We start from the raw sequence: 24,716 nt of genomic DNA, 5'->3' as shown, positions 1-24,716 counted from the left end.
TCTCAGCCACCAGGCGCCCCAAAGCAACCTGAGTTATCTTCAGCTATCCCAGTCTTAGTTGCAAGGGATACCCTATCTCGCAGGGTTGTTGAAGGAAGACCCTACCTCGCAGGGTTATTAAGAACAAAACAGAAAGAAGAATGTTTTGTGTATTGTCGAAGGCTTCCTCAGATCCTCTGAAGATGCCAGCCACAGGTGCAGGCGAAACGTCAGGAGAAAATGCTACTGGAACATGGCCATACAGCCCGGAAAACCCACAACACCCTAATAATGTTTTGTAATTTAGAAAGTACTACACTAGCAACATGCCGTAGTGCTTGAACTTGAATGTGGGTGTATGCAGGATTTTGAAGTCAAACGTCTCCTGCGCTATTTGGCGTGATGCGCTTTGTTTCCACTCTGTGCCAGTTTTCTCTAACCACACAAAGGGAAGATGGGGTTTTCGTCACAGATACCCGCCACATGAGCACGTTCCTTTCTAAGATGGACTGAGTGATAAATCTCTTATCTGATGACGGAGGACAACGGAACTCTGCCATTCTTGACAATCAAATGGAACCGGGCAGAAAATATGATGTAGCGCCGAGCCGTTGTGTTTACATCGAAAGTGGCAGGAAATTTTCGCCCATCTATTTCCCCAACCCCACCCCCTTCTTCCCACTCCTCTTAAAACACACCAAATCTGGCTGACGGCAAGTCATCTTGAAGTTCTGTCGAGCGTTAGACTTCGGCTGGAGACAGAATTACACGGAAAGTTTTCAAAACAATACCAGAATCGAGTGCAGAAAGTCAGCAGGCAAAAACAAAGCGTTTCACTGCACAAAACTGAGGGTTGGCTTCAACACGACGACAAACGCATTCGCCCATGGGCCTTTTTGTTTACACGGCATCTTGCCTAAACAAGGCGGACATCTGTGCTGAGGAGGAGGGAAGAGGGTTGCACGATTGCTTTGCACAGTTCAAACAAGATACAAAGTCAGCATTGAGGCCAGGAGCAAACGCCCGAGGCTAAAACCCAAGCCTCCAGAACCGAAGTTGGGAAATTCTTGGAGATTTGGGAGTGGAGTCCAGTGATGGCTGAGTTTAGAGAGAAGGGGGATCTCAAAAGGGTATAATGGCATAGAACAGTGATGGCGAACCTATGGCACAGGTGCCAGAGGTGGCACTCAGAGCCCTCTCTGTAGACGCAGGGCAAACAAGTGCCCCACACACACACATCCTAGAGAGCTGGCTGGAGCGGCTGAGCTCGATTATTAGCATTAAACCTTCAAGACTAGGGCTCATTCCGCATATGCAGAATAATGCACTTTCAAACTGCTTTCAGTGCTCTTTGAAGCTGTGCGGAATAGCAAAATCCACTTGCAAACAGTTGTGAAAGTGGTTTGAAAACGCATTATTTTGCCTGTGCAGAAGGGGCCCTAGATTTGGGGAAGCAGTGTAGGTAACCCTGTTAAGCACTGTTAAACCCCACTGATTTTCATGCGAAGAGACTAGAAGTAATGATCAGCTTTACCTGGGAGCAAGCTCAGTTGCTGGCAATGGGGCTTGCTGCTGAGTAAAAACTCCTAGGGTTGTGATTCACCTGTTGGCTTGCTTCAGAGCAAAGCTACTGACTACCACCAAGCTTACTCCTGAGTAACGCACACCTCGGAGCTAACCGTTTTTTCTAAACGAAAACCTCAGTAGTCAGGTTAAATTGCCATGTTTGGCAGTACCGCGTTCGCGATAAAATAAATTGGGTTTTGGGTTGCAATTTTGGGCACTTTCGGTCACCGAAAGTTTACATAAGCCATCACTGCCATAGAATCTACCCTCTACAGCTGCCATTTTTTTTTCACTGGGTATCAGTTGTAGTTCCGGGTGATTGGAGGTCATCAACCCAAATTGGAATGGAGATCCATTTAACCCTCCCCCCGCAACTCTCCACAAACTCAGGTGAGATGTATTTACCTGCCCACAACAACGGTTATGGCCATTTCCACACTAAGAAGCCCCGTTTAACTGCGCTCCAGCATACTCAAAAGCCCTTCCTGAATTAGCCATTTTGTGATCGCTTTGGAACATTTGAGTTTGCAGTGAGTTTGCAGCTCTCCTTGGGTCATGTCTTTCTGCCTTCAAAGATATCACCCCGCCAATTAAACAAAACCTGATGAAAATGATGGAGATGATGGCGTGAGATCAGAAAATGGTGATGAGGAGGGAGTCTGGGGTCTGCAGAGGGTGTGGGGAAGTGTTTTAAGGACAGCAGTAGCAATGCTTTTGACGTCACAGCGTTTTTTTGAAACGGTTGTGGTGGGTTTTCCAGGCTGTGTGGCCATGGTCTGGTAGATCTTGTTCCTAACATTTAAGCCCCGCATCTCTGTGGCTGAAATGTCTTCAGAGGTGTATCACAGAGAGAAGTCTGTTACGCACAGCCCGGAAAACCCACCACAACCAGTTGTAACCGGCTGTGAAAGCCTTCGACAATACATTTTCGAAACGCTTCCACAAAAAGGACCGCTGAAGTCCAGGATGCATGTAAAATATTTTGAGGCCAGAAATAAAACTCTACAAAGGAGACATTTTATGTCCTGCCTCAAGATGTTTCATTTGGGCAGTACAGAAAGGGCTGCTTATCACAGCCCATGAGCACCCAGAAGGGAATAACGGTATTAGCGGAAATGTGTTCAAAAGACGAGATGGTTTTGCTTGACAATAAAGTGCACTAGTAAGCTTGTGTGCTGATACGAACCAATTAAACAAGCTAAACATCCTGTTCTTAAAATGTATGGATTTCATGTCATTTAACTATTTCGAAAAGCAGGCCTCTTAGCTTTCCATCGTATTTTGATCCTGTCTCCTTCTCTGTTTTACCCTTAGTGTAGACTGAAGGAAAGTAGCAGGCTTGGGCCCTGAGGGGTTTACTTTCACAGTATAAAACGAATATGGTCACTTTGGGTGACCACAGGGAGAAAGGTGAAGGTTTATATAACACAGATGGTGGCGAGAACCTATGGCCGCGGGTGCCAGAGGTGGCACTCCAGAGCCTCTCTGTGGAGCGCGTGCAAATAGAATTCATCATGTTGTTGAGTCGCCCCTCCCACCACGGCTGGAAGCTGGTCTTAACAACTTGCTGAACCGATTATTATCATTAAACCTAAGACCTAGTTTTGGGGAAGCAGTGTAGGTAACCGCCCTGTTAAAAGCTGTGTTAAACCCACTGTTGATTTTCATGTGGACGAAACTAAAGTCGCGATCGCTTTACTGAGTCCAGCTCGGTTGCTGGCACGTGGCAGAAACCACTCTAGAATTAAGTGATTCACCCGTTGGAAGAGTTTGCAGTTTATTTCAAAGTAGAAGCCACCGACTACCATCAAGCTTACCTCTGAGTAACTTACCGTCACCTGAACCCGGCGAGTTTTTTTTCTAAACTAGAACCTCAGTATTCAGGTTAAATTGCCGTGTTGGCGCTTTGCGATAAATAAGTGGGTTTTGGGTTGCAGTTTGGGCACTCGGTCTTGAAAAGGTTCGCCATCACTGTTGTAGCATATGTTATAAAATGAACTTTGCCCAGAAAAAAAAAAAGAGTTTCTCTCTGGCCCCTTCCACACATGCAGAATAATGCACTTTCAATCCAGTTTCACAATTTATTGTCGAAGGCTTTCACGACCGGATTCAACTGGTTCTGGTGTGTTTTCCGGGCTGTGTGGTCGTGGTGTGGTGGATCTTGTTCCTAACGTTTCGCCTGCATCTGTGGCTGGCATCTTCAGAGGTGTATCACAGAGGGAAGTCTGTTACACACTGTGTCTAGAAAGAAGAAAATGTTTGGGGTATATATTGTCCATGTCCCAGGGTGGGGAACCAACCAGAAAGTATTTGGGTGGAATTTGTTATGCAAAGATGAGGTTGGTTCCCCATCCTGGGACATGGACAATATATATCCCAAACATTTCCTTCTCTCTGGACACAGTGTGTAACACATAGGTGTCAAACTCGTGGCCCTCCAGATGTTATGGACTACAGTTCCCATCATCCCCTGCCAGGATCATGCTTTTGGCGGGGGGATGATAAACAATCCATAACGCTTGCAGTTATTTCTGGCACAGACTTCCTCTTGGTGATCCCTGACAACATGCGCAAGGCGTATCAACCAGTCCTACAAGGCGCTTCAATTCCTAGTGTTGCAAAGAGGTTGCATGTGTGGGAATAGCAAAATCCACTTGCAAACAATTGTGAAAGTGAATTGAAGGTGTATTATTCTGCGTAATGGCGAGGAAGGGACCTCTCTCTATTCCGCGATCCAGTATTGCTGCAGCCTGCATTGCGGGCGGGGGTCCCCAAACTTTTTTTTTAAACCAGGGGCCAGTTCACTGTCCCCTCAGACTAGACTGGAGGCGGACTAAAAAAAAAAAGCTATGAACAAATTCCTATGCTGAAATGATTATAAAGATGTTTGATTTCACCTTTCCAGCCTTTCTGTCATGGTCTATTTTTAGAACAGTAACCAAAGTATGTCAAGTACAGGGTGGGCTCCAAATATTGTTGGGGAGGCTGTGGAATACCCTCCCCTGTAAAAAAAAAAAGCAGAACTTTCCCAATGAAGCATTCTATCTAACCCAGGATTAGGTATCTTCCTGGGTTCTTCCTCCCTAGCAGCCAGCGAGCGATTCACCAGCCTGGCTGATGCCAATGGGAGTGAGGCGGAACAGAAAGCCTGAGAGCAACACATGGAGTAGCCGAGAGGGAGGGGCGGAGCAGGAGTTGCCACGTGTAAGGTTTCCAACTCTGGGTCAGAAAATTCATGGAGACTTGGGGGTGCCATCATGTAATTGCAATCAACAGCCATTGGGGCCGGTTCCTCCTCTCCCTCGAGCCCCCACTGCACATGAATGGAGCCATCACCGCCATGCCTGGCGGGCAGGATAAATGCCTTCAGGGGGCCACATTTGGCCCCCGGGCCGTAGTTTGGGGACCCCTGTCGTAGGGGCAAGAGGCAAAGTCGCTCGTTCAGTAATCAAGCTGCCGTTTCAATTTTTAGGAGGCAGCTGAAGGAAGAAGTCCCGAACAGGTGTAAGAAACAAGTTCCATTTGATTCCATTAAGCCCCAGAAAGTATCCTCAGGATTGCGGCTGAAAACAGTTTTGGTTAAGTTTAGTAGCTTGTATACAGAAATATGTAATTTCAGAAGGGTAATTTTTAATGATAGCAATAAAATGGAACATGGGAACTGGAGGGGGACTATATTAAGATATACATGTTTTACCAATAGAATATAGTATTGTTAGGTGATGGAACACAGTCAAATTTAGAATTTACAAACAGAGTAGAATAGAGATTAAAGAGTTAATACAGGATTAATAGCAGCAGCATTAGGAATAAATATATTGAGCTGTCAGCTAATATTTGATGGTTAGATGTGAAATTGTATATAGCTATGACAAGTTATTGTGATATAGATGAATATAATTGGATGTTTGTGAAAGACTTGAAAAATACTCAATAAAAATTATTTTTTTTAAAAAAAAAAGTTTAGTAGCTGTCCTAAATGGTGGTTTTAAATTTTGGCTTTGTGTTTTTAATGTATTTTATTCTGTGTTTTATCTACGTTTGTAAGCCACCTAAAGCTAGATAAGGAGGAATTTAAAATAAATTGTTCTAATAAAACACATACATACATACAAAGGCAAAGGCCGTTTCCGCACGGCCACGCTAGGGGGTGCGTCGACGTATACAACGCCGACGTACCCCCTTGGGACCGTTTGCACGAACCGGTCGGTAGAGGCTGAGGAGAGAGCGGAACAGCGCTGCGCATGCATAAGCCCGATCGGCCCATTACCTTCCCCTGCGCGACCTTCCGGCGTGTAGCCCAGGCCAGGGAACACGCCCTGCCCTGCGCTAACCAGCTCTGGAGTTGCAGGGCAGGCGTAATCTAAACCTGAGCGACGCGCCAGGAAGTCTGCAAGGGAAAGGCCATTGACTCGAGAAAGAGGATAAAGCCTTCCGGCAGCTGCTTCCAGAAAACCTCATTTCGGGGCGAGGTTTGAAAAGGCGCAGCGACCCCGGCATCACTAAGGGGGGAGCAAGGGCGGCACGGCTGCGATGCAGCTGCACCCCCCATGTGAACAGCTCCCTAGGGACGGCGTTTTTGCCGTCCCTAGGGCACTGTAAATGGCCCATGTGGAAAGGGCCATAGTAAACTATGGGATTGTGAGTGGAGAGAGGAGTAAGTGGAAGCCAGTGTGGTGTAGTGGTTAAGTGCAATGGACAACCGGGTTTGATTCCCCACTCCTGCATAAGAGTGGCAAACTCTTTATCTTGTGAACTCTTGTGTTTCCCTTCTCCTAAACATGAAGCCTGCTGGATGACCTTTGGCCAGTCACAGTTCCCTCAGAACTCTCTCAGCCCCCACCTACCTCGCAAGGCGCCTGCTGCAGAGAGAGGAAGGGAAGGAGTTTGTAAGCTGCTTTGAGATTCCTTATGGTTGAGAAAAGCGGGGTATAAATCCAAACTCTTCCTGTCTTCTCTAGAAACTAAACATAGAACTGTCTACAGCAGATCCTAACTGACTGGCAGAGTCATACAAGAAGAAATGGTCCCTAAAAACTCCTGGTCAAATTCTCATGTCTTATGGGGTTCACATAAGCACATAAGTCAGCAGTGACTTGACGACACTTTGCGCATACCAATAACACTTTTAAAATCCTCCCTAGTTAGTGATTCCCCCTTCCCCAGTTATTAGTATTCAAAGTCACAGGGAAGTTGGGTTTGTGGTCGCAAAAGGCATAGCAAAATAAAACCAATTTTGTAAAAACTATCATTTATTGATGAAATGAATGTCGCCCATCTTCATGGTGGATTTTTGTTTTAAGCTCCAATGAGACTGCCAATCTCTGCCGCGAACTTTTTAAAAACTCCCTTTTTAAAGAAAGAGAGAGAGAAAGAGAGTTCCTATTTTGGACAGTAAAGTTCATCACCGGCATCTTTTCCCAGCACAGCGATTAAAAACAGAAACGCCCTCTGATTCACTTCTGCAGGTCAGGATGTCACGACTACCCACTGCAGGTTTTAGAAGGTGACAACCGAAAGCGTCCGATCGCCACATGTTTTTATCACCTCGGCTCCTGTGCCATTAGCACTGCGCCACCTGCAACTTTCGAAGGCCGCCTTGAGCAGCTTCCCTGACTGATTTCCACAGGGCAGTGTCAAAAAGGCCTCCCCTTCAAAGATGTTAAGCCTGTTTAGAGATGCAGTGGAACCAGGGCAAACCCAGCATCTTAAGTGGAGTGGAAATCCCGTGAGATGCCATTGCAACAGCTGTAAGGGACTGCGTGAGTCAAACCGCCCTGGCCAAAATTCCCAGGCAGGCAGCGGTTTTTCCCCCTCCCAAGCAATAAAGCCGGGTCGGAGAGTCATAAAGATCCGGCGCCTCTTTATCAAAAGAAACCGACCAGGCAGGTGAGTCAGGCACTTTCTCCTACGCCCCGCCCCTCTCTTGGCCGACACTAGAGGGCGCAAGTGCTTCACTTTAGCCGCTGGCCGACAGGCTCGCCCGGCAGGTCTCAGGGGGAACCGGGAGAGGATCGAGAGACCCCCCCCCCCATATTTGGGCAATGGCCCCCCATTGGATTGTGCGCGCGCAGCAAAGGAAGGGAGGCGCCTTTGGATTCAAGCACCGCCAACAGCTCTTATTTTCCCCAATTGTGAAGCGGAAAAAAAGCGCTCTTAGCATTGTTCTCTGAATTAAATCCTCCAAAGTTCTGGGAGGGAAAATAGGTCAAATTGGAAAGAAGATGCCGGTTTGGAAAGGCATATGTGAATGAGAAACAAGGCAAGGGAGCTTCAAAAGGGGAGGGGGGGCTGCTGACTCACGAGTAGGTGCATTTCCGACGCGAGGCTTGCGAATCTTTGCAAGCGTCGATTGCGCCAAGGAGGCCAGGCGCGGTTTAAATCGCATCCAGTTGCGCAACTCGATCCTGTCCAGCTGTTTGATGCCATCACCAGTAGCGTTGTCAAGAGGAGTCGCAGCTGATCTGCGGTTCGCCAACTGAAAGAGGGGTGAAGGGATCGCGGGCGGGGGGCCCCCTCATAATTGAGTCTGGATCGTTTGCAAAAAGTACGGGGAAGAGGCTAAACCGGGGCAAGCGGCTCCTGCCACGACGGTTGCGTTCGCACTGCAACCGATTTCATCACCCAGACCCTGGGGGAAATTCCTTTCTCACCCCCCACCCCCGGTGAAGAGGCCTGATCTAATCTGGGTCGACAGCGCGGGCCATCCAAAGGAGGGGGGAGAGGTGGCTGTTGAAACCGGAGTGAAATCAGTTGGCACACACCGCCCGCTCTCGCCGGCTTGGAAACCCTCCAGCATGGAGCTCCGGCCAATCAGGCGCCCGCGGGCTCCCTCTTGCAAAAACGAAGCGCCGCGAAACCGGTTCGAAGGCAGCTCTCTGTTTCCATGGCAATCGTAGGCCGCGGTGGGGGTCGCCCATCCCCCCCTTTCCCGGGGTGTAGGGAAGGACTTGCCGCCCCTCCGCCTGCGAATATTCATTATGCACATTACATATATATATTATAATGTGTATGTGTGTGTGTCTATATATTCATATAGAGAGGTTTGGACCTGCGCGCTTCTACAGGGAAGTAAGAGGTAGCGGCGGAGCCCTGTCAAACTTCAGAGCCTGCGGGCTTGGTTGGCGACCGACTCTCTTCTTCTTCCTCCCCGGGAAACCGGCTTGCGAAAGAGTCGCGTCGCGTCTGCAGGTAATGCGTCGAACCCGTTCACCTTTGCCCCCCCCCCCCCCGAGGCGGCATCTTGCAAGGAAGGTGGGGGAGGGAAAGATGAATGGGGGGCGACAACCGAAAAGTTCCCTGGGTCATGGCACTCCGCCCTCCTGTCAAGGGGGAAGCCAGCCGCCCCTCTTCTTCCCCGCAGTTCTTATAGGAGCTGCGACCCCCAGGGCACTTGAGCCGATGTCGGGGGCTCGCGTGGGCGTTTTGCGCTTCTAGAGCGAAAGCTCGCTTCTAGTTCTTTGAAAAAGCGACCCAAGTAACGCAAGGCTTGGTGTAAGTTTCCGAGTTCGACAGAACTCTTGCACTGGCTGGGTGTTCAAATAGGGCGGGTCGGAGAGTGCATTTTCCAGGCAGTGTTGACATACATGTCTCTCGCACCCCCCCTCCTCTTCCCCCCCCCCCGCTCTATCCATGTTTTAGTATCCAAACTGGTGCAGAGTTCCGGGGAGGTGCAAAGCTTGCAGAAGGTTTTATTGCGGCTGCCGTGTAACCACAATCCAATGCATTTTGCAACCCCGTTGCAACTGCTTCCAAGTAAACCTATCTGGGGGTCGCTCTTTCCATGGAATTAAGCCGGTTTTAAACGCCAGCTGAAACCAAAGGTTTGAGACGGAGAAGGGAAACTTGTCTCGCTTCACCGGCTTTCCCCGCGATCCTGTGCTCGTCTGCCCCGACTCAAACATGGGTTTCCCACGCCCTTTTTTTGCATATTATTTCGGAACCAGGTCCAAATCCGGGACGGGGGGGGGGGGGGGAAATAACAACGAAAATGAGCAATAGGGACGTGGACGTAGAAATAATGGCGAAGCCCCCCTCCCCCCCATGAGTGCGCCTGTGGCTGGGGGAAAAAGCCGCGCAGTCCGATCCTACACTGCCAGTTCCCCACCCCCCCCCGGCCAGCTTTTGGAGAATCTTGATGCCAGGTGTGTTAAAAAAGCCAGATTTGCAGGAGCCAGTCCAAAGCCCAGGCTGGTCTCCTCGGGAGTAAGCGCGACGTCCCTCAGCCGGCTTGGGTCCCGGGCAAGCGCCTCTCCCGCTTGCAAAAGTAGCAAACCACCCCTGGAAGACGGGTCTGTGTTTCTAATCCTCTTCCCGGTGGCGTTTTACTCTATGTTTACTTCCGTCGGTGACGGATGGACGCGCGGTAGTAAAAGCCCTGGCGAGCTCGGAGCAGCCGATTCATCCGCCCCTCCCGGCCTTAACGCAGTGCAGAGGGACCCAGCGCGCTTGCACGATGTGCAGCCGCGCCCCCTCCTCTCCCGTCGTTTGCAATCCAAGCCCACCCCCCACCCGGCCTCCCTTGCAACGCCCGCTGCATGCAAAAGAAGGGGGGCGTTGGAGAGAAGCCCGCGGACCGGCGCTGGCTCGGCGCTGGCGTCTCCTCTTTGCAAATCCGGAGCGTTTCGGCGGCGCTGCCGGCCGCGCTCTGCTGCAAAGCTCGCCCGGGTCTGTTGGCGGGAAAAGGGGGGCGGGGCCGGCGGGGCCGGCGGGGGGAGGGGCGCGCGGGCTATAAGAGGCGCGCTCGCCCGCCGCGCTCAGCATTTGGGCCGGAGCCGCGAGCCGAGGGGAGGTCTGGTGCCGCTGCCGGTCGCGCGGGGGGTGAAGAAGCCACGGAGCGGTCCCACCCACCTGCCCCTTTGCAAGCCGGCGGCGCTTTTTGCAAGGGACCCGCCGCTGGGCGCCCTCTTGGACTTACAGTGTTGCCTTCCCGAGCGAGCCGCCGAGGAGTAAAGAGCGAGCAAAGGCTCCGCGGCGCTTTCTCCTTGTGGAATCTGTATTTTTTTTTTCTCCCCCGGGTCTGGTTCGTTGCAGCGCTCCGCCGAACCGACCTGCTGGATTGCCGGGAAGGAACCGGTAAGTTTTTCCTTGCGTTTTTGGTGGTTTTTCCCTCCCTGTATTTTCATTTTGCAATTATTATTTTTTCGCATTGATTGTATCCGGCGAGTCTAAGTCGAGGACGGAGAAGCGCGCTAGATACTCCTAGAAAGAGGCGGCGTTACAAGGGGGGCGACCGAGGCTGGCGCAGGGCAGATCGGAGCTGCTGGGGGGTTTTCCTCCCACTTTGTTGGAGGGGGTGTGTGTGTTACTTGCAGGGTCCCCCTTGTCTCGTTCGTCCGGAGGTTCCCATTTCCCTCCTGCATTTTTCCCCCAAGTTCTTACTGGTTTGCGCGAAGGCGCTGTTTGCGATTCCTGCAGGGACAAACCGAGGCGCGGGATTGGGGGCGTCACGTCTGAATGCCAGACTCCGCGACCTGGTTACTGGGGGAGGGTTGTGTGTTGACCGGCCCCCCGCAAGGCAGTTGCGGAATGATTTAATCGTGGTGGAAGCAAAATGGGGAAGCCGGGTGGGGAATAGGCGGGCTCGCCTGCCATACCCGGGGCTTCGGCTACCCCGGGTTGGGGTAAGGAGTTGAGAACCGGGGTAACTGCTTCGACGGGGTTGTCATGCAGAAATCGGGGCAAACGGGGAGGGCGGGCGGCCAGCGAGCCCCCAGTAGTCTGCAAGGAGAGCGTTGCAGGTCCAGCTGTCGATCTTTAAGGTAGCTCCCGCTGCGCCGCGAGTTCGAGTCTCCCGTCGCAAATCGGGAGTAATGCAGCCGGGTTGTGAGAGAGCCGGAGCCCCCTGGTTTATCGTAATAGTAGGCGTGGTTGTGAGTGTCGCGGAGGGAGGGGGGCTTGGGACCTTGGTTTGAGACGTTCTTTGCGCAGTTTGGATTCCCCAAAAAGTGGTCGGTGGGATGGCCGGGGGCGTCGCCTTTCTGGCTGGTTTATCCGGGTCGGGCTGTGGCGGGAGGGGCTGACCCCCACATTTTGAAAGCGCTTCAGCGAACTGGGAGGGAGCCGGGTTGGGCTGGAGTTCCGTGGCAACTATTCCGGCGTGGGGGACTTTACCTTTGTAATTTGAGCCGGAGGCGGACTTACATTTAAAGAGGGATCTTGGGATCCGCTGCAGGTGGGTGATTCGAACTCAAGAGTTCGAATCGTGCACTACTCCGGTTGCACGGGTTAGTTACCCCGCTTTCTGTTCAGTAGTTTTCAGTGATGGATCAGGCTAACCCAGCCTGGGAGGTAGAGGCAAACTATCTCTGTGAAAATGTTAAAAAGCTGGTTTTCCTTCTTTTTAAAGGCTGCAGGGAGGCATTTTGATCCTCCGTGGCAGAAGTGGGGTAATTACTCTGGATAAGTTACTGTAGTGACCCTATGAGTTCTGTGGGTGTTGAAGGTGGTCTTGCGTGCGCAAGTTGACGCCGGCTCGGACCCTTTGGGACTAACCCCTGCACCCCTCCCTTTTCTCCCCCTCCCCCCCAGGCACCTTCCTCCGCCACGATGCCCCTGACCGTCCCGAATTTCCCCAGCCGGACGTACGATTACGATTATGACTCTGTGCAGCCCTACTTCTACTTCGAGGAGGAGGAGGAGAACTTCTACCTGGGGGCGCAGCACCGGGGCTGTGAGCTCCAGCCGCCCGCCCCGTCGGAGGACATCTGGAAGAAGTTCGAGCTGCTGCCCACGCCACCCCTGTCGCCCAGCCGCCGAGCGGGCGGCTTCCCCTCCAGCGCCGACCAGCTGGAGATGGTGACCGAGCTGTTGGGCAGCGACGCCGTCAACCAGAGCTTCATCTGCGACCCGGACGACGAGGCCTTCGTCAAGTCCATCATCATCCAGGACTGCATGTGGAGCGGGGGCTCGGCCGCCGCCAAGCTCCAAAAGGTGGTCTCCGAGCGGCTGGCGTCCTACCAAGCCACCCGCCGGGAAGGCGTTGGCGCCACCGTCTCCGCCCGCAGCAGTAGCAGCTCTGGCAGCCTGCCGCCCTCCTCTCCGCCCCAGACGCCCGTCTCGGCCGCCGCCTCCTCGCCCAGCAGCACCTACTTGCAAGATCTGGGTGCCACGGCCACGGAGTGCATCGACCCGTCTGTCGTCTTCCCCTACCCGCTGGGCGAGAAGTCCCCAAAGCACAGCGAAGTTGTGCCAGCTGCTGCCCCCGATGCCAGCCTGTTTCCTTCCTCGCTGGGGGTGGACACGCCACCCACCACTAGCAGCGATTCTGGTGAGTTTGGGTCTCTGTACAATGTTCTCTTGGGCCGCCTGAGTACCAGAGAGTTGTTGCTTTAATCTTGATGTGTATCTTGCTGGGAAACATTAAATGGTGGTTGGGGGGGGGGGGTTGTTGGTTCTTCTCTAATAAGGGTCCAAAGCAGCTCACCAAATTGGTCTCTTATGCATTTTACCCTCACAACAACCCTGTGAGGTGGGCTAGACTGAGAGGCTGTTGTGCGTTGGCAGGTTTAACCTAAGCATATTTGTTTGGAAGCGAGTGCCACTAGATTCGATGGGACTTGGTTTATTATGCTCCAAGATGCGCCCACAACGGGGTTTATGGCTCAGTAACATTAGTCTAAGCCAGAGGTGTCCCAAGTCTGGTGCTTCATGGACTACAATTCCCATAAACCCCCGATGCATCAGAGTTGGACACCCCTGGTCTAAGCTAACTGAAATGAAGGGGCTTAAACTAGGATTGCCCTGTTAAGTTCCTAGTAACAGACTTGGCAAAAGTAAGCAGTGTATATAAAATATATGCGTACAGCGAGAGGAATATTATTTAGATTCATTCTGGAATCATAGAACGTAACAATGCTTTGTTCTTATACCTGTTCCTCCAATTGAAATATACCCGCTGTGCAGATGGGAACACTGAGGTTGTGAATAATTTTTGCTGGTGACGGCTCAGCCAATCCCCAGCTGAGGAGGGGTTTGAACTTGCATCTTCAGGGCCAAACTGCAGATTTCCCTGTCCCAAGAGGGGAAGTTGGAGGGCCACCAATGAGTTGTCCTTTTGTGCATCCCAAGCCTTCAGAAGTGACAGCCACTGCAAACTGTAAGAGCCCTCCCCCTCCAATTTGGTCTCCCAGTAGATTGTAAACACTGAGTATCGTTGCTTTGCATTCATGACAGAGCATGAATGAAATATTTTTGCGGGGAGATGTCAAAGATCACTCTCTAGCCTGCTCAGTGTTTGTGTAGTGAGTCCAGGGGGAATTGCCTCGTGGTTCCTTGAACCTCAGGCCGGCTGGGTGTGAAGACTGGGGGAGAGACTGTCTCTTCCCTCCTGCTGCCCCAGATATTTCAGCACCCCTGCATCTTGTCGCTCTTACCATATGCATGCTTTTAGCACAAAATGCCACGTTAGCACATTCACAAAGCTTCTTGGAAAAAGCGTTGGGGGGGGGCACTTTTCCTTTTGCAAAAGGGGAAGGGTCAGAGCCAGAAACAGCCATTTAAACCCGCTGACCCTGTCCTTCAAGGAAATCCGCTTCCCATTTGGGCATACTGCACAGGCGGGCGGGAAAGGGTTAATATCTTCAGGGCGTTCACAAAGGGCGGGGCTAGCGAACAGGGCAGACAGCTTGGGGGAAAGTGCATTTTTTCCAAGGTGTTTTCTCAGGTATCTCTAAGCCCTGCCTTCTCTGCACATCTAAGTAACGATCTTGCCAAGCAATCTTTATGTGGTGAGCAACCTTTGCTGGGAATCTCTGGGGGAGGGGTGGGGGGGAGGCCGTTCTAAAGGTGCTCTCCAAAGGAAGAGAGGCGATGTTTCACAATCCTGAAATGCCGCCTCTGCTGTCTTTAATGCAGTCAGTGGCGAGTTGAACCATTTGTGTTGTTTGGCGGGCCTGACCTGGTTCAGACAACCACGTGTGCCGTCAACATTTTCTTCAGGCCTATACCTGCTTATTTAATCCTTCTAGGCCAGGGGTGTGCAAGCCTGGTGCTTCAGATGGTCATGGACTACAATTCCCACCAGCCCCTGCTAGCTGGGCCAATTGGCATTGCCAGCAAGAGCTGATGGGAATTGTAGTCCGCGAACATCTGAAGCGCCAGACTTGGACACCCCTGTTATGGGTGAATGAGAGTGAATTGTAGGTCTGGCCAGCTGTGTTGACTCACGGTTTGAGGGTCGCGATTCCTGGCAGTTGTTGCCTAGGTAGCAGCTCAGAGCAGCATAACTCCACTCTGTCATTACAACAACCCTGTAGGGTAGGCAAGCCCAGGAACTGGTCACCCAGAGAGATGAAAACCCCAGTTTCCTGGATCCTAACTGGGTACTCAAATCACTGCGCTTTGCTTCCCTCGTTGGCCTCGGCCTGCCTTTGCCCTGGAGTTTTGGGGAGGTTATGTTCAAGTTATGCAATCTTGTAATTTCAGCATTGTAAGATCTGGGCGGGAAGACTCAAGTTTAACAGCTCTTTGAGGAGCTGTCTAGAAATGTGCTGTCTTTAACCATAGTTCTGTTGCGTAACCGTTATGGCCTCTCCTCCCGTGGAGGAGTTCGGCTTTCAGAAGCTAGGTTACACAATATTTTCAATCTAGCTTTAAGGTCAGCCTGTCCCTTTTGTGTAACTGTAAATAAACATCCATTTCAAGAGTAATAATTTAAAGGCATTGTGCAAAGGATAGGGCGGGAAAGCAGTTTTCCTGACAACGTCTCTGCTTTTATTTTCAGAAGAGGAGGAGGAGCAGGAGGAGGAAGAGGAAATAGATGTTGTGACTGTGGAGAAAAGGCAGCCTGCCACCAAGAAGACAGAGTCCAGTACACACAGTAAAGCCCCTCACAGCCCACTTGTTCTGAAGAGGTGTCACGTCCCCATCCACCAGCACAACTACGCTGCTCGCCCCTCCACCCGGGTCGAGTACCCCTCGGCGAAAAGGTTAAAGTTGGACAGTGGCCGGGTACTCAAACAGATCAGCAACAACCGCAAATGTTCAAGCCCCCGCTCCTCAGACTCGGAAGAGAACGACAAGCGGCGGACGCACAACGTCTTGGAGCGCCAGAGGCGGAACGAGCTCAAGCTGAGCTTCTTCGCGCTGCGCGACCAGATCCCGGAGGTGGCCAACAACGAGAAGGCCCCGAAAGTGGTCATCCTCAAAAAGGCCACGGAATACGTCCTGTCCATCCAATCAGACGAACACAGACTGATAGCCGAAAAGGAACAGCTACGGAGGAGGCGAGAGCAGCTGAAAAGCAAGCTGCAGCAGCTAAGGAACTCTTGTGTTTAAAACAGACAGAAAACATTTTGAAAGAATAATCCCCATATACATAGACTTGGGAGTAAGGCCTCTGTTTTAGGGCTTCTAAAAGAGACTGGGGGGAGAAAGCAGCAAAGTACTGATGGACTTGATTTCATGGACTTGTTCATTGCATGCCCTACAACTACGCAACTTTGACGTGACCTCGACAGAGAGGCCAGCCAGAACCTCAAAACTCTGTGAAGGAGGGGGACATTTCTTCACACTTGGGGGGGATGAGCGATTTTTCCCTTTTATTTTTCCTCTCCTTTTTTTTTTTTTGTATTTAAAGCCGTCCCCCCCCCCTTCCTTTTCCCTGCGGTTGGCTGTTGTAGATATATTTACACATCTTAATGACATGTAAATATCTTTAATAAAAAAAATCTTTATAGCAAAAATTCTTTTAAAAAAGGCGCAACAGATAATGCTTAGAGGTTGTGGCAAACGGATCGGTGACTGTCTTGAACTTTTGTGCCATAACATTTCATAAAAGAAACAAAATTCCTGCTCATTTTTATTTAAAAATACTTTTTTGTCATCTTTTTTTAAAAGAAATGATTTTATTTTGTGTTTCTAGATAAAATAAAATATTTGTCCTAAATCTTAATTTGCTAACTCTTGTATGCAGTGCTCTGTTTATGTTTTTGCGTTTTGAGTCAAACTGCTTAACCAGAACAATGCACAGAGTTGTTTACTGGCAATAATCGCAAGGGCCTTGTGGGTGGCTGAGCTTGACAACACCGAGGTCGTATCTGGTAAGGACATCGTGGTGGAGAAAAATGCCGTCAAGTCACAGGTGAGTTAAGGTGACCCGGAAGGGTTTTCAAGGCAAGACACAAACAGGTGATTCGCCATTACCTTCCCTCTGGGCACTGACCCTGGAATTCCTTGGGAATTGTCTCTTATCTCACAATACTAGAACCAGGGGGCATTCATTGAAAATGCTGGGGGGAAGAATTAGGACTAATAAAAGGAAACACTTCTTCACGCAACGTGTGGTTGGTGTTTGGAATATGCTGCCACGGGAGGTGGTGATGGCCACTAACCTGGATAGCTTTAAAAAGGGCTTGGACAGATTTATGGAGGAGAAGTCGATCTATGGCTACCAATCTTGATCCTCCTTGATCTCAGATTGCAAATGCCTTAGCAGACCTGGTGCTCGGGAGCAGCAGCAGAAGGCCATTGCTTTCACCTCCTGCCTGTGAGCTCCCAAAGGCACCTGGTGGGCCCCTGCGAGTAGCAGAGAGCTGGACTAGATGGACTCTGCTCTGATCCAGCAGGCTAGTTCTTATGTACTACCCAGGGGCCAACCTGTTTAGCTTCCAAGGTCTAGCTAAACTCTACTATTTCATGGAAATATGTTACTTCTGTCAGTTGAAGTGCAATGGTTGAGAAATATGAGAATTATCACTCATAGCATACACTGCTTTTGTCAAAACCATTATTTTGTGCATTATTGAACTCGGTGCTTTACATTAAAATGTGTTTTTACTTTCAAACAAATGGGGTGGAGGAGCAGGGCTAGGATTGGAGCAGAGCGTTCCAAGACAAAGAGGATCCGGCATGCTTTGGTCTGTGGAGGAAGGATATACAATCCACTGACATCACAGTATAACAACTGACTAGATCCAGGGGGTTGGGGTGGGAACTCCCTCACTGTGAAACAGTATAGCTTGGGCCATTCAGAAGGGGCAGTCAGAACATCTGTCGCTGCATTAGTTTGATTCACCCCAGTAATAAGAAAACAACGCTATGAGTGGTATCCTCTTGATCTACCCAGGAGGGGGTGGGGCTTGGGTGAGCACATGTTCTGCATGGTGGCCACAGGACCTAGGAAACCCTCCCAGGTGACAGTGTAACAAACTACTTTGGGTCTAGATTTGTATGTGCAATAAAAGGAACACATTAAGCTGGCTTACACTGAATGACCATCAATCTATCGAGTTTAGTACTAGGCCAGTGATGGCGAACCTTTTCGAGACCCAGTGCCCAAATTGCAACCCAGAACCCACTTATTTATAGCAAAGTGCCAACATGGCAATTTAACCTGAATACTGAGGTTTTAGTTTAGAAAAAATGGTTGGCTCCATGGCGCATGTTACTTGGGAGTAAGCTTGGTGAAGCAACTGTGATTAACCCTAGGAGGGTTAATCAGAAGCAAGCCCCATTGCCACCAACTAAGCTTACTCCCAGGTAAAGGATCGTGCCCAGGCTAGCCCAGATGTGTGTGGGGGGGGTGATTTTCCGGCGGCCCCCCCCCCCACATGATGAACTCTGTGCACGTGTGCCCACAGAAAGGGCTCTGAGTGCCACCTCTGGCACCCGTGCCATAGGTTCGCCATCACTGTACTAGGCTGACAATGGCGCTCTTCAGTGTCAGACAGAGATCTTTTAACAACACCTGATCTGTTTAACTGGAGATACTGGGTTTAGTACCCGGGATTTTGTGGGTGCAAAGCAGAGGCTCTTCCACTGAGCTGTGGACCCTCGTTCTGGCTGGTATGAGGCAACTTCTGGGTGGCTCATTTCCTGGACTCCATTTTAAAACAAAGGTAGCCAGTTCCAAAATCTGCTAGATGTCAGTTGTCCCTTTCTGATGGGCTCCGGGTAGCAAACTTTAGTCTGTTCCTGCTTTGTCACAACAATATTGGTTAGGTTGAAAGGGAAGCTAGTTCCAAGACATCCACAACCTACAATGTGGAGTTTGGATCTCTGAGAACAAAGCCTCAATGGCCTTTTAAGGCAACATTGGGAGATGAAGGACTGCATACAGACTACATTTTTCACTGGCAGAATGGACCTTTCCTGATCTCCACACAATGTTGCATCTTGGGGAACAGGGTCCTTAAAAGCATAACATGAGGGGTAACTGAAATGGGGAGGGATGGAGAAAATTAGAGCATTGCTTCAGCATAAGCATGGACATGTGGAATCGTTTTGCAGACACCTTGAGCTCATTCTGCACATGCAGAATAATGCACTTTTAAACTGCTTTCACTGTTCTTTGAAGCTGTGCGGAATGGCAAAATCCACAGTTGTGAAAGTGGTTTGAAAACGCATTATTTTGCGTGTGTGGAAGGGGCCAAATTGTGATCAAAGCACTGGGGTGAGGGGCAGTTAGGCTTGACATATGCCATCATCCATTGTATAATGTCTGAATCCAGGTCTGGTTGGTTGGAGAGCCGGCGTGGTGTAGTAGTTAAGAGCAGGTGGAGTCTAATCTGGAGAACCGAGTTTGATTCCCCACTCCTCCACATGAGCAGCGGACTCTTTATCGGGTGAGGAAGACTCGTTTCCCTGAACCCACACATGAAGCCTGCTGGGTGACCTTAAGCTAGTCACAGTTCTCTCCGAACTCTCTCAGCCCCACCTACCTCACAAGGTGTGTGTTGTGGGGAGAAAAAGGGAAGGAGATTGTAAGCCCCTTGGAGTCTCCTTTCAGGAAGAGGGGCGGGGGGGCTATAATTCCAAACTCTTCTCCCTCAGGTTGAACCAATGCATAGCTGGATGTTTGCTGCCCCTCAAAAATCCTCCCAACCTATGAAGACAAGGTTTTGCACGAGTGGGGGAGAAAGCTCTTATCAGCCTTGCTTGAGTATTTTGCTTCATTTGTCCAATCCCATTTAAACTGTTGATGCTGCACAAGGGCACATAGCAGGGGCAAGTCCCCTTTTGCCCAAGCTGGAGGTGGAATTCAGACCCTGAATCGGAGCTTCTCCAAAACACGTCCAAGTTAAACAAAGCCCCAAATCCAGCTCTTTTTTCCCGCTACTCCACTGATCGGCCTTCTCTGAAATGCATTTAGTGTATTAAAATGTTTCTGGGCAGCCTCGCAATAGAACCTTCCTGAAGTGGCTAATTCAGTTCCTATATTTTTCCTGCCCCACCCCCCCACTCCCGAAAGGAAAAAAAAAGTAATGTAAAAATGTCAAGATCTTATAAAACGAGAGTGGTTTGGAAAAACATAGGAGTGAGTTCCCTTTATTATCCTCTCCCCTCCGCCTTTATAGATCTGTCTCCATTTAAATATAGCTGCTTTCCCAGGCATTAAGCTCTTTGAACAACAGATGCAATAAATTCCAAATAAATGAATACTTTTGAGGGAACTAACCTGTTGGGCAAGTACAGGGTTGCCTGCGTTGGCCCACTAAATCAGTTGTCGTGTCAGCTGGAATGAAAGGAAGGTATGTCCACGGTTGATTTCATGTGCTGCTTTGAAGCTGTTGCAAACTGCGTGCAGGCTGTGAGGCTCAAGGGTTAGGGCTTGTGCATTCTGATCTGGGTGCTCGGGGGCAGCCTTGGTTTCGGCCTCATTAAATAGATTGTTCTTATGCCCATTTTATAGATAGGAAAAAAAGTGCAGCTGTTGCCCATAGTAAAATTAAATAGTGGTTTACTGTATGGTTAAGTACAGAGGGGAGAGGCTATGGTTCATTTGGTAGACAGAGCATCCGCTTGGCCTACAGAAAGTCTCAGGATCACTCCCCAGTTTCTCCAATTAAAATTTGAAACGGACAGATATAGAATGGGTGACATCTGGCTTGACAACAATAGGTGTGAAAGGGATCTGGGAGTCTTAGACCACAAACTGAACATGAGTCAGCACTGTGATGCTGCAGCTAAGAAAGCCAATGCGATTTTGAGACTCATCAATAGGAGTATAGTGCCTAGATCGAGGGATGTCATAGTACCACTCTATTCTGCATTCATCAGACCTCACCTGGAATACTGTGTCCAGTTCTGGGCACCACAATTCAAGAAGGATATTGACAAGCTGGAATGAGTCCAGTGAAGGGCAATCAAAATAGTAAAAGATCGGGAACCCTTCCCCTACGAGGAGAGACTTGGGGAGCTGGGGATGTTTAGTCTGGAGAAGTGAAAGTTAAGAGGGACATGATAGCCATGTTTAAATATTTGAAGGGATGCCATGTTGAAGAGGGAGTGAGCTTGTTTTCTGCTGCTCCAGAGGCTGTCACTAGGACAAGGAGTGATGGATTCAAAATACAGGAAAAGAGATTCCACCTAAACTTTAGGAAGGACTTCCTGACAGCAAGGGTGTTCAACAGTGGAATACGCTGCCTCGGAGTGTGGCAGAGTCTCCTACTTCGGAGGTTTTTTAACTGAGGCTGGATGATCATATGTCAGGAGTGGTTTGATTATGTGTGCCTGCATGGCAGGGGGATGGACTTGATGGCCCTTGGGGTCTCTTCCAACTCTATGATTCTATGGTAGTTATTGATATAAAGAACTCTGAGACCCTGGGAGTAGACAAAACCATGATGAACCAATGGTCTGATTCAGCTTAATACAATTTTATGTGTAACACCATAGAGACTAGCAATATCAAGGAAAGACAGTGTGGTTAGAATGTCTGTCTAGGATGTGGAAGACCCAGATTTTGAATCCCCACTCTGACATGGAAGCTTGCTGAATGACAGTGGGCCATTCCCCCCCCCTCTCTCAGAGCCTAACCTTCCTTGTAAGTTGGTTCTGGTGGGTTTTCTGGGCTGTGTGGCCGTGGTCTGGTGTGATGTGGCCACACAGCCTGGAAAACCCACCAGAACCAGTTGCATCTGGCTGTGAAAGCCTTCGACAATACATCTGCCTTGTAAGGTTGGCGTTAGGGTAAAATGGAGGAGAGGAGAACAATGCAAGTTGCTTTGGATCTCCAGTGGATTTAGATGAAATAAATGAAAATAATAAATAATAAAAATGAAAATAATAAACGTCCGCCAGAAGGTTCTATGAGCCACCAGACTGCTGTGGCTTAGTGGTTAAGAGCAGGTGGGTTGTAATCTGGACAACCAGGTTTGATTTCCCCCTCCTCCACCTGAGTGTCAGAGGCTTATCTGGTGAACCAGATGTGTTTCCGCACTCCTACATTCCTGCTGGGTGACCTTGGGCTACTCACAATTCTCTCAGAACTCTCTCATCCCCACCTGCCTCACAAGGTGACTGTTGTGGGGAGAGGAAGGGAAAGGAGTTTATAAGTCACCTTGAGTTAGAGAAAAATGGGATATAAATCCAAACTCTTCTTCTTTGTCCTGCTATGCCCTAAAAGTGATACCCCTCTGTAACCATTATGTGATACATTTCGTTTTTCACATTCACCAGAAGTTCTCAGAGTATGAGATAGGGATTGATTGGCTACAGGATCCCTGTTGTTCCTGATCCGAAGTTTTTCCAGACTCCGTGTGTCTTGGAACAATTTCTCCGCGTAGAGATGTTCCATGTATTGCCGAAGGATCAAAAACACTTTGGAAAAGAGCTAAGTGTGATGTGCAGAAAAAGACAACAATTCCTGGAAAACCTGGCCCATCAGGACAAAAGACTGGGCTGTTTCCAGGGAGTTCATCCTGCTGTTTCAGAGGCACGTTCAAGACCGGCATCCGCCACTGAAGTCTGAAAAAATGTCCTCTCTTGATTCTTCCACCACATCCCCCAATGTACACAGACCCGGCCAAGCTTATCTGGTGGCTAGGCCTGCTAGCTGCGAAGGGAAACTTGAATTCCATTTCGTTGAGGGGGAAAGGCAAGGTATCAGACAGACAAAGTGCAGGCTTGGAAATCTGGTATCCCTTAATTTCCAGATGGGTAGGCTGATGTCATTCTGTGACAATGGGAGGAATTTTGGCTTCGGGCAAAAGGCTCCATCCTTCTTCCCCTCCTGAAAGGCAAAGACAACTTTTGCGCTCACTTAATACGGCTCACCAGGCAGGAACCTGCCCTTGGAAAACAGGCTCGCCGGTCGGCCGTCTCGTCTCTTTGCCTCGAGAAACTGGGAAATGTCAGACGGTTTGCTGGCTGGCGATGCTGATATAGCACAGGATCCTGCCGTGGGTTTTCTAGAAGAGGGTGGAAGATGGGAATGAGGGTTATAAAGGGAGGGAAATTGGTGGAAAGATGGGTCACTGGAAGCCCTTCTGAAATGCCGGCTATTTATTCAGAGGATTATTTGCTTTCTGCTTATTTTGAGGTTTTCTGTGCCAGATTTACTTCACATTTGCTTAAATCATATACACCCTGTTTTGGCCTCTGATAAAGTGGATTAGAATTATTGTTCTCCCTTTTGTCCATCTTATCTTCCCAACCACCGCCCTCTGAGGAAGGTCAGGATGAAGGAGGGTGGATCATATTTATTTATTTTTATTTATTTATTAGATTTTTATACCGCCCTATCCCCGAGGGGCTCCGGGCGGTGTACAACAATAAACATAATAAAATGGCAAAATCTTTAAAAGCTGCGATAAAACAGTAAAAACTAAATCTTATAAATACAATACAATAAAATACAATAAAAATAGAATCATAGAGCTGGAAGAGACCCCAAGGGCCATCCAGTCCAACCCCCTGCAACGCAGGAACACACAATCAAAGCACTCCTGACAGATGGCCATCCAGCCTCTCTTTAAAAACCTCCAAAGAAGGAGACTCCACCACACTCCGAGGCAGTGCGTTACACTGTCAAACAGCACTTACAGTCAGGATGCTTTTCCTGATGTTTAGGTGGAATCTCTTGTCCTTCACCTTGAACCCATTACTCCTGGTCCTAGCCTCTCAAGCAGCAGAAAACAAGCTTGCTCCCTCACCAACACAACATCCCTTCAGATATCTAAACATGGCTATCATGTCACCTCTTAACCTTCTCTTCACCAAACTAAACATACCCAGCTCCCTAAGTCTCTCCTCGTAGGGCAGTGATGGCGAACCTATGGCACGGGTGCCAGAGGTGGCACTCGGAGCCCGCTCTGTGGGCACACACAAACACAGTTCATCATGGGGGGGGGGAATTTCCCCCCCCACACACACACACACACACATCTAGGCTGGCCTGGGCCACTGGGCTTGATCATTAGCATCAAACCTAAGACCTAGTTTTGGGGAAGCAGTGCAGGTAACTCTGTTAAGCGCTGTTAAACCCCACTGAAGCGTGATCCTTTACCTGGGAGTAAGCTTGGTTGCTGGCAATGGGGCTTGCTTCTGAATAAAGCCTCCTAGGGTTGTGATTCACCCGTTCGAAGAGTTGCATGGTTGCTTCAAAGCAAAGCCACCAACTACCACTAAGCTTAATCCTGAGTAATGCATGCCTCAGAGCCAACCATTTTTTCTGAACTAAAACCTCAGTATTTGGTTGCCCTGCTCTGGACCCGTTCCAGTTTGTCAATAACCTTCTTGCCCAAAACTGTACGCAATATTCCAGGTGCGGTCTAACCAATGCAGAATAAAGAGGTACAATTACATCCCGCGATCTAGACACTTCCGTGGCAGAGTGGGGGTTCGAACACCTGGGATGGAAATCAGAGACGGGACCCAATGGGCTCGTTCCCTGGTAGCGAATATTAACAAAGCTGTGTGGGTGCATGTGTGTGCGTGCGTCTGGAGGAGGATTGTTCTCAATTTTTTGTATATACATTTGGCCCCCAAGCAAGTGTACACACCAGTCACCGCCTTCCTTTTTTATTTGGACAATCAGCTGCCTTCAAACAACATTCTATTTATTCTTGTCAATGTGAGAGTTTCTCCCTGGAGATCTCGTCCAATTTCCTTTGCATGCTGCCATGCCACTGTGATGTGACATTTTTATTTCCCTGTAGATATGTGCGGGGGGGGGGTGGGTGGGTGGGTGGGGAGAGGATTCAAGAAAGTTGCATAATTAGATCCTATAAATTAAGAGCTTTGAAAAAATGAGACGGAAAAAAAATTGAATAGGCTTTATCTGGGTGAAGAAGAGTTCCAAGGGATGGAATTCAACCCATTCCCCGAATTAGCAGTTTTGACTTCCTTTCCATTACTCTCTGCACAAGTTCTGATCCTAGAAACGGTGCAGAAAGAAAAGATGTCTCTGAAATTATATCCTGTACAGCCCTTTGAGAAATGTACAAACT

The 24,716-nt window shown here is 49.5% G+C and overlaps 1 protein-coding gene across 1 annotated transcript; it reads left to right on the top strand.

Annotated features, from left to right (window-relative positions):
• The first annotated feature begins 10,192 nt into the window (after positions 1-10,192).
• On the top strand, positions 10,193-16,235 carry MYC (MYC proto-oncogene, bHLH transcription factor). Its single transcript, XM_048508370.1, has 3 exons — positions 10,193-10,620; positions 12,076-12,814; positions 15,269-16,235. The coding sequence occupies exons 2-3, from the start codon at positions 12,094-12,096 to the stop codon at positions 15,820-15,822; spliced, it is 1,275 nt and encodes a 424-aa protein (XP_048364327.1). The 5' UTR covers positions 10,193-10,620; positions 12,076-12,093; the 3' UTR covers positions 15,823-16,235.
• Positions 16,236-24,716: the final 8,481 nt, after the last annotated feature.

The sequence above is a fragment of the Sphaerodactylus townsendi genome, linkage group LG09 (genome assembly GCF_021028975.2).
Source record: "Sphaerodactylus townsendi isolate TG3544 linkage group LG09, MPM_Stown_v2.3, whole genome shotgun sequence".
Taxonomy (NCBI): Eukaryota; Metazoa; Chordata; class Lepidosauria; order Squamata; family Sphaerodactylidae; genus Sphaerodactylus; species Sphaerodactylus townsendi.
Note: the sequence above shows the minus strand (reverse complement) of the source record. Positions and strands in the feature narration are given on the sequence as shown.

Excerpts from the sequence above, each read along its gene's own strand:
- MYC (XM_048508370.1), top strand. The coding sequence starts at position 12,094 with ATGCCCCTGACCGTCCCGAATTTCCCCAGCCGGACGTACGATTACGAT. Across the intron at positions 12,815-15,268 it reads CACCACTAGCAGCGATTCTG|AAGAGGAGGAGGAGCAGGAG; the intron begins GTGAGTTTGGGT and ends TTTTATTTTCAG.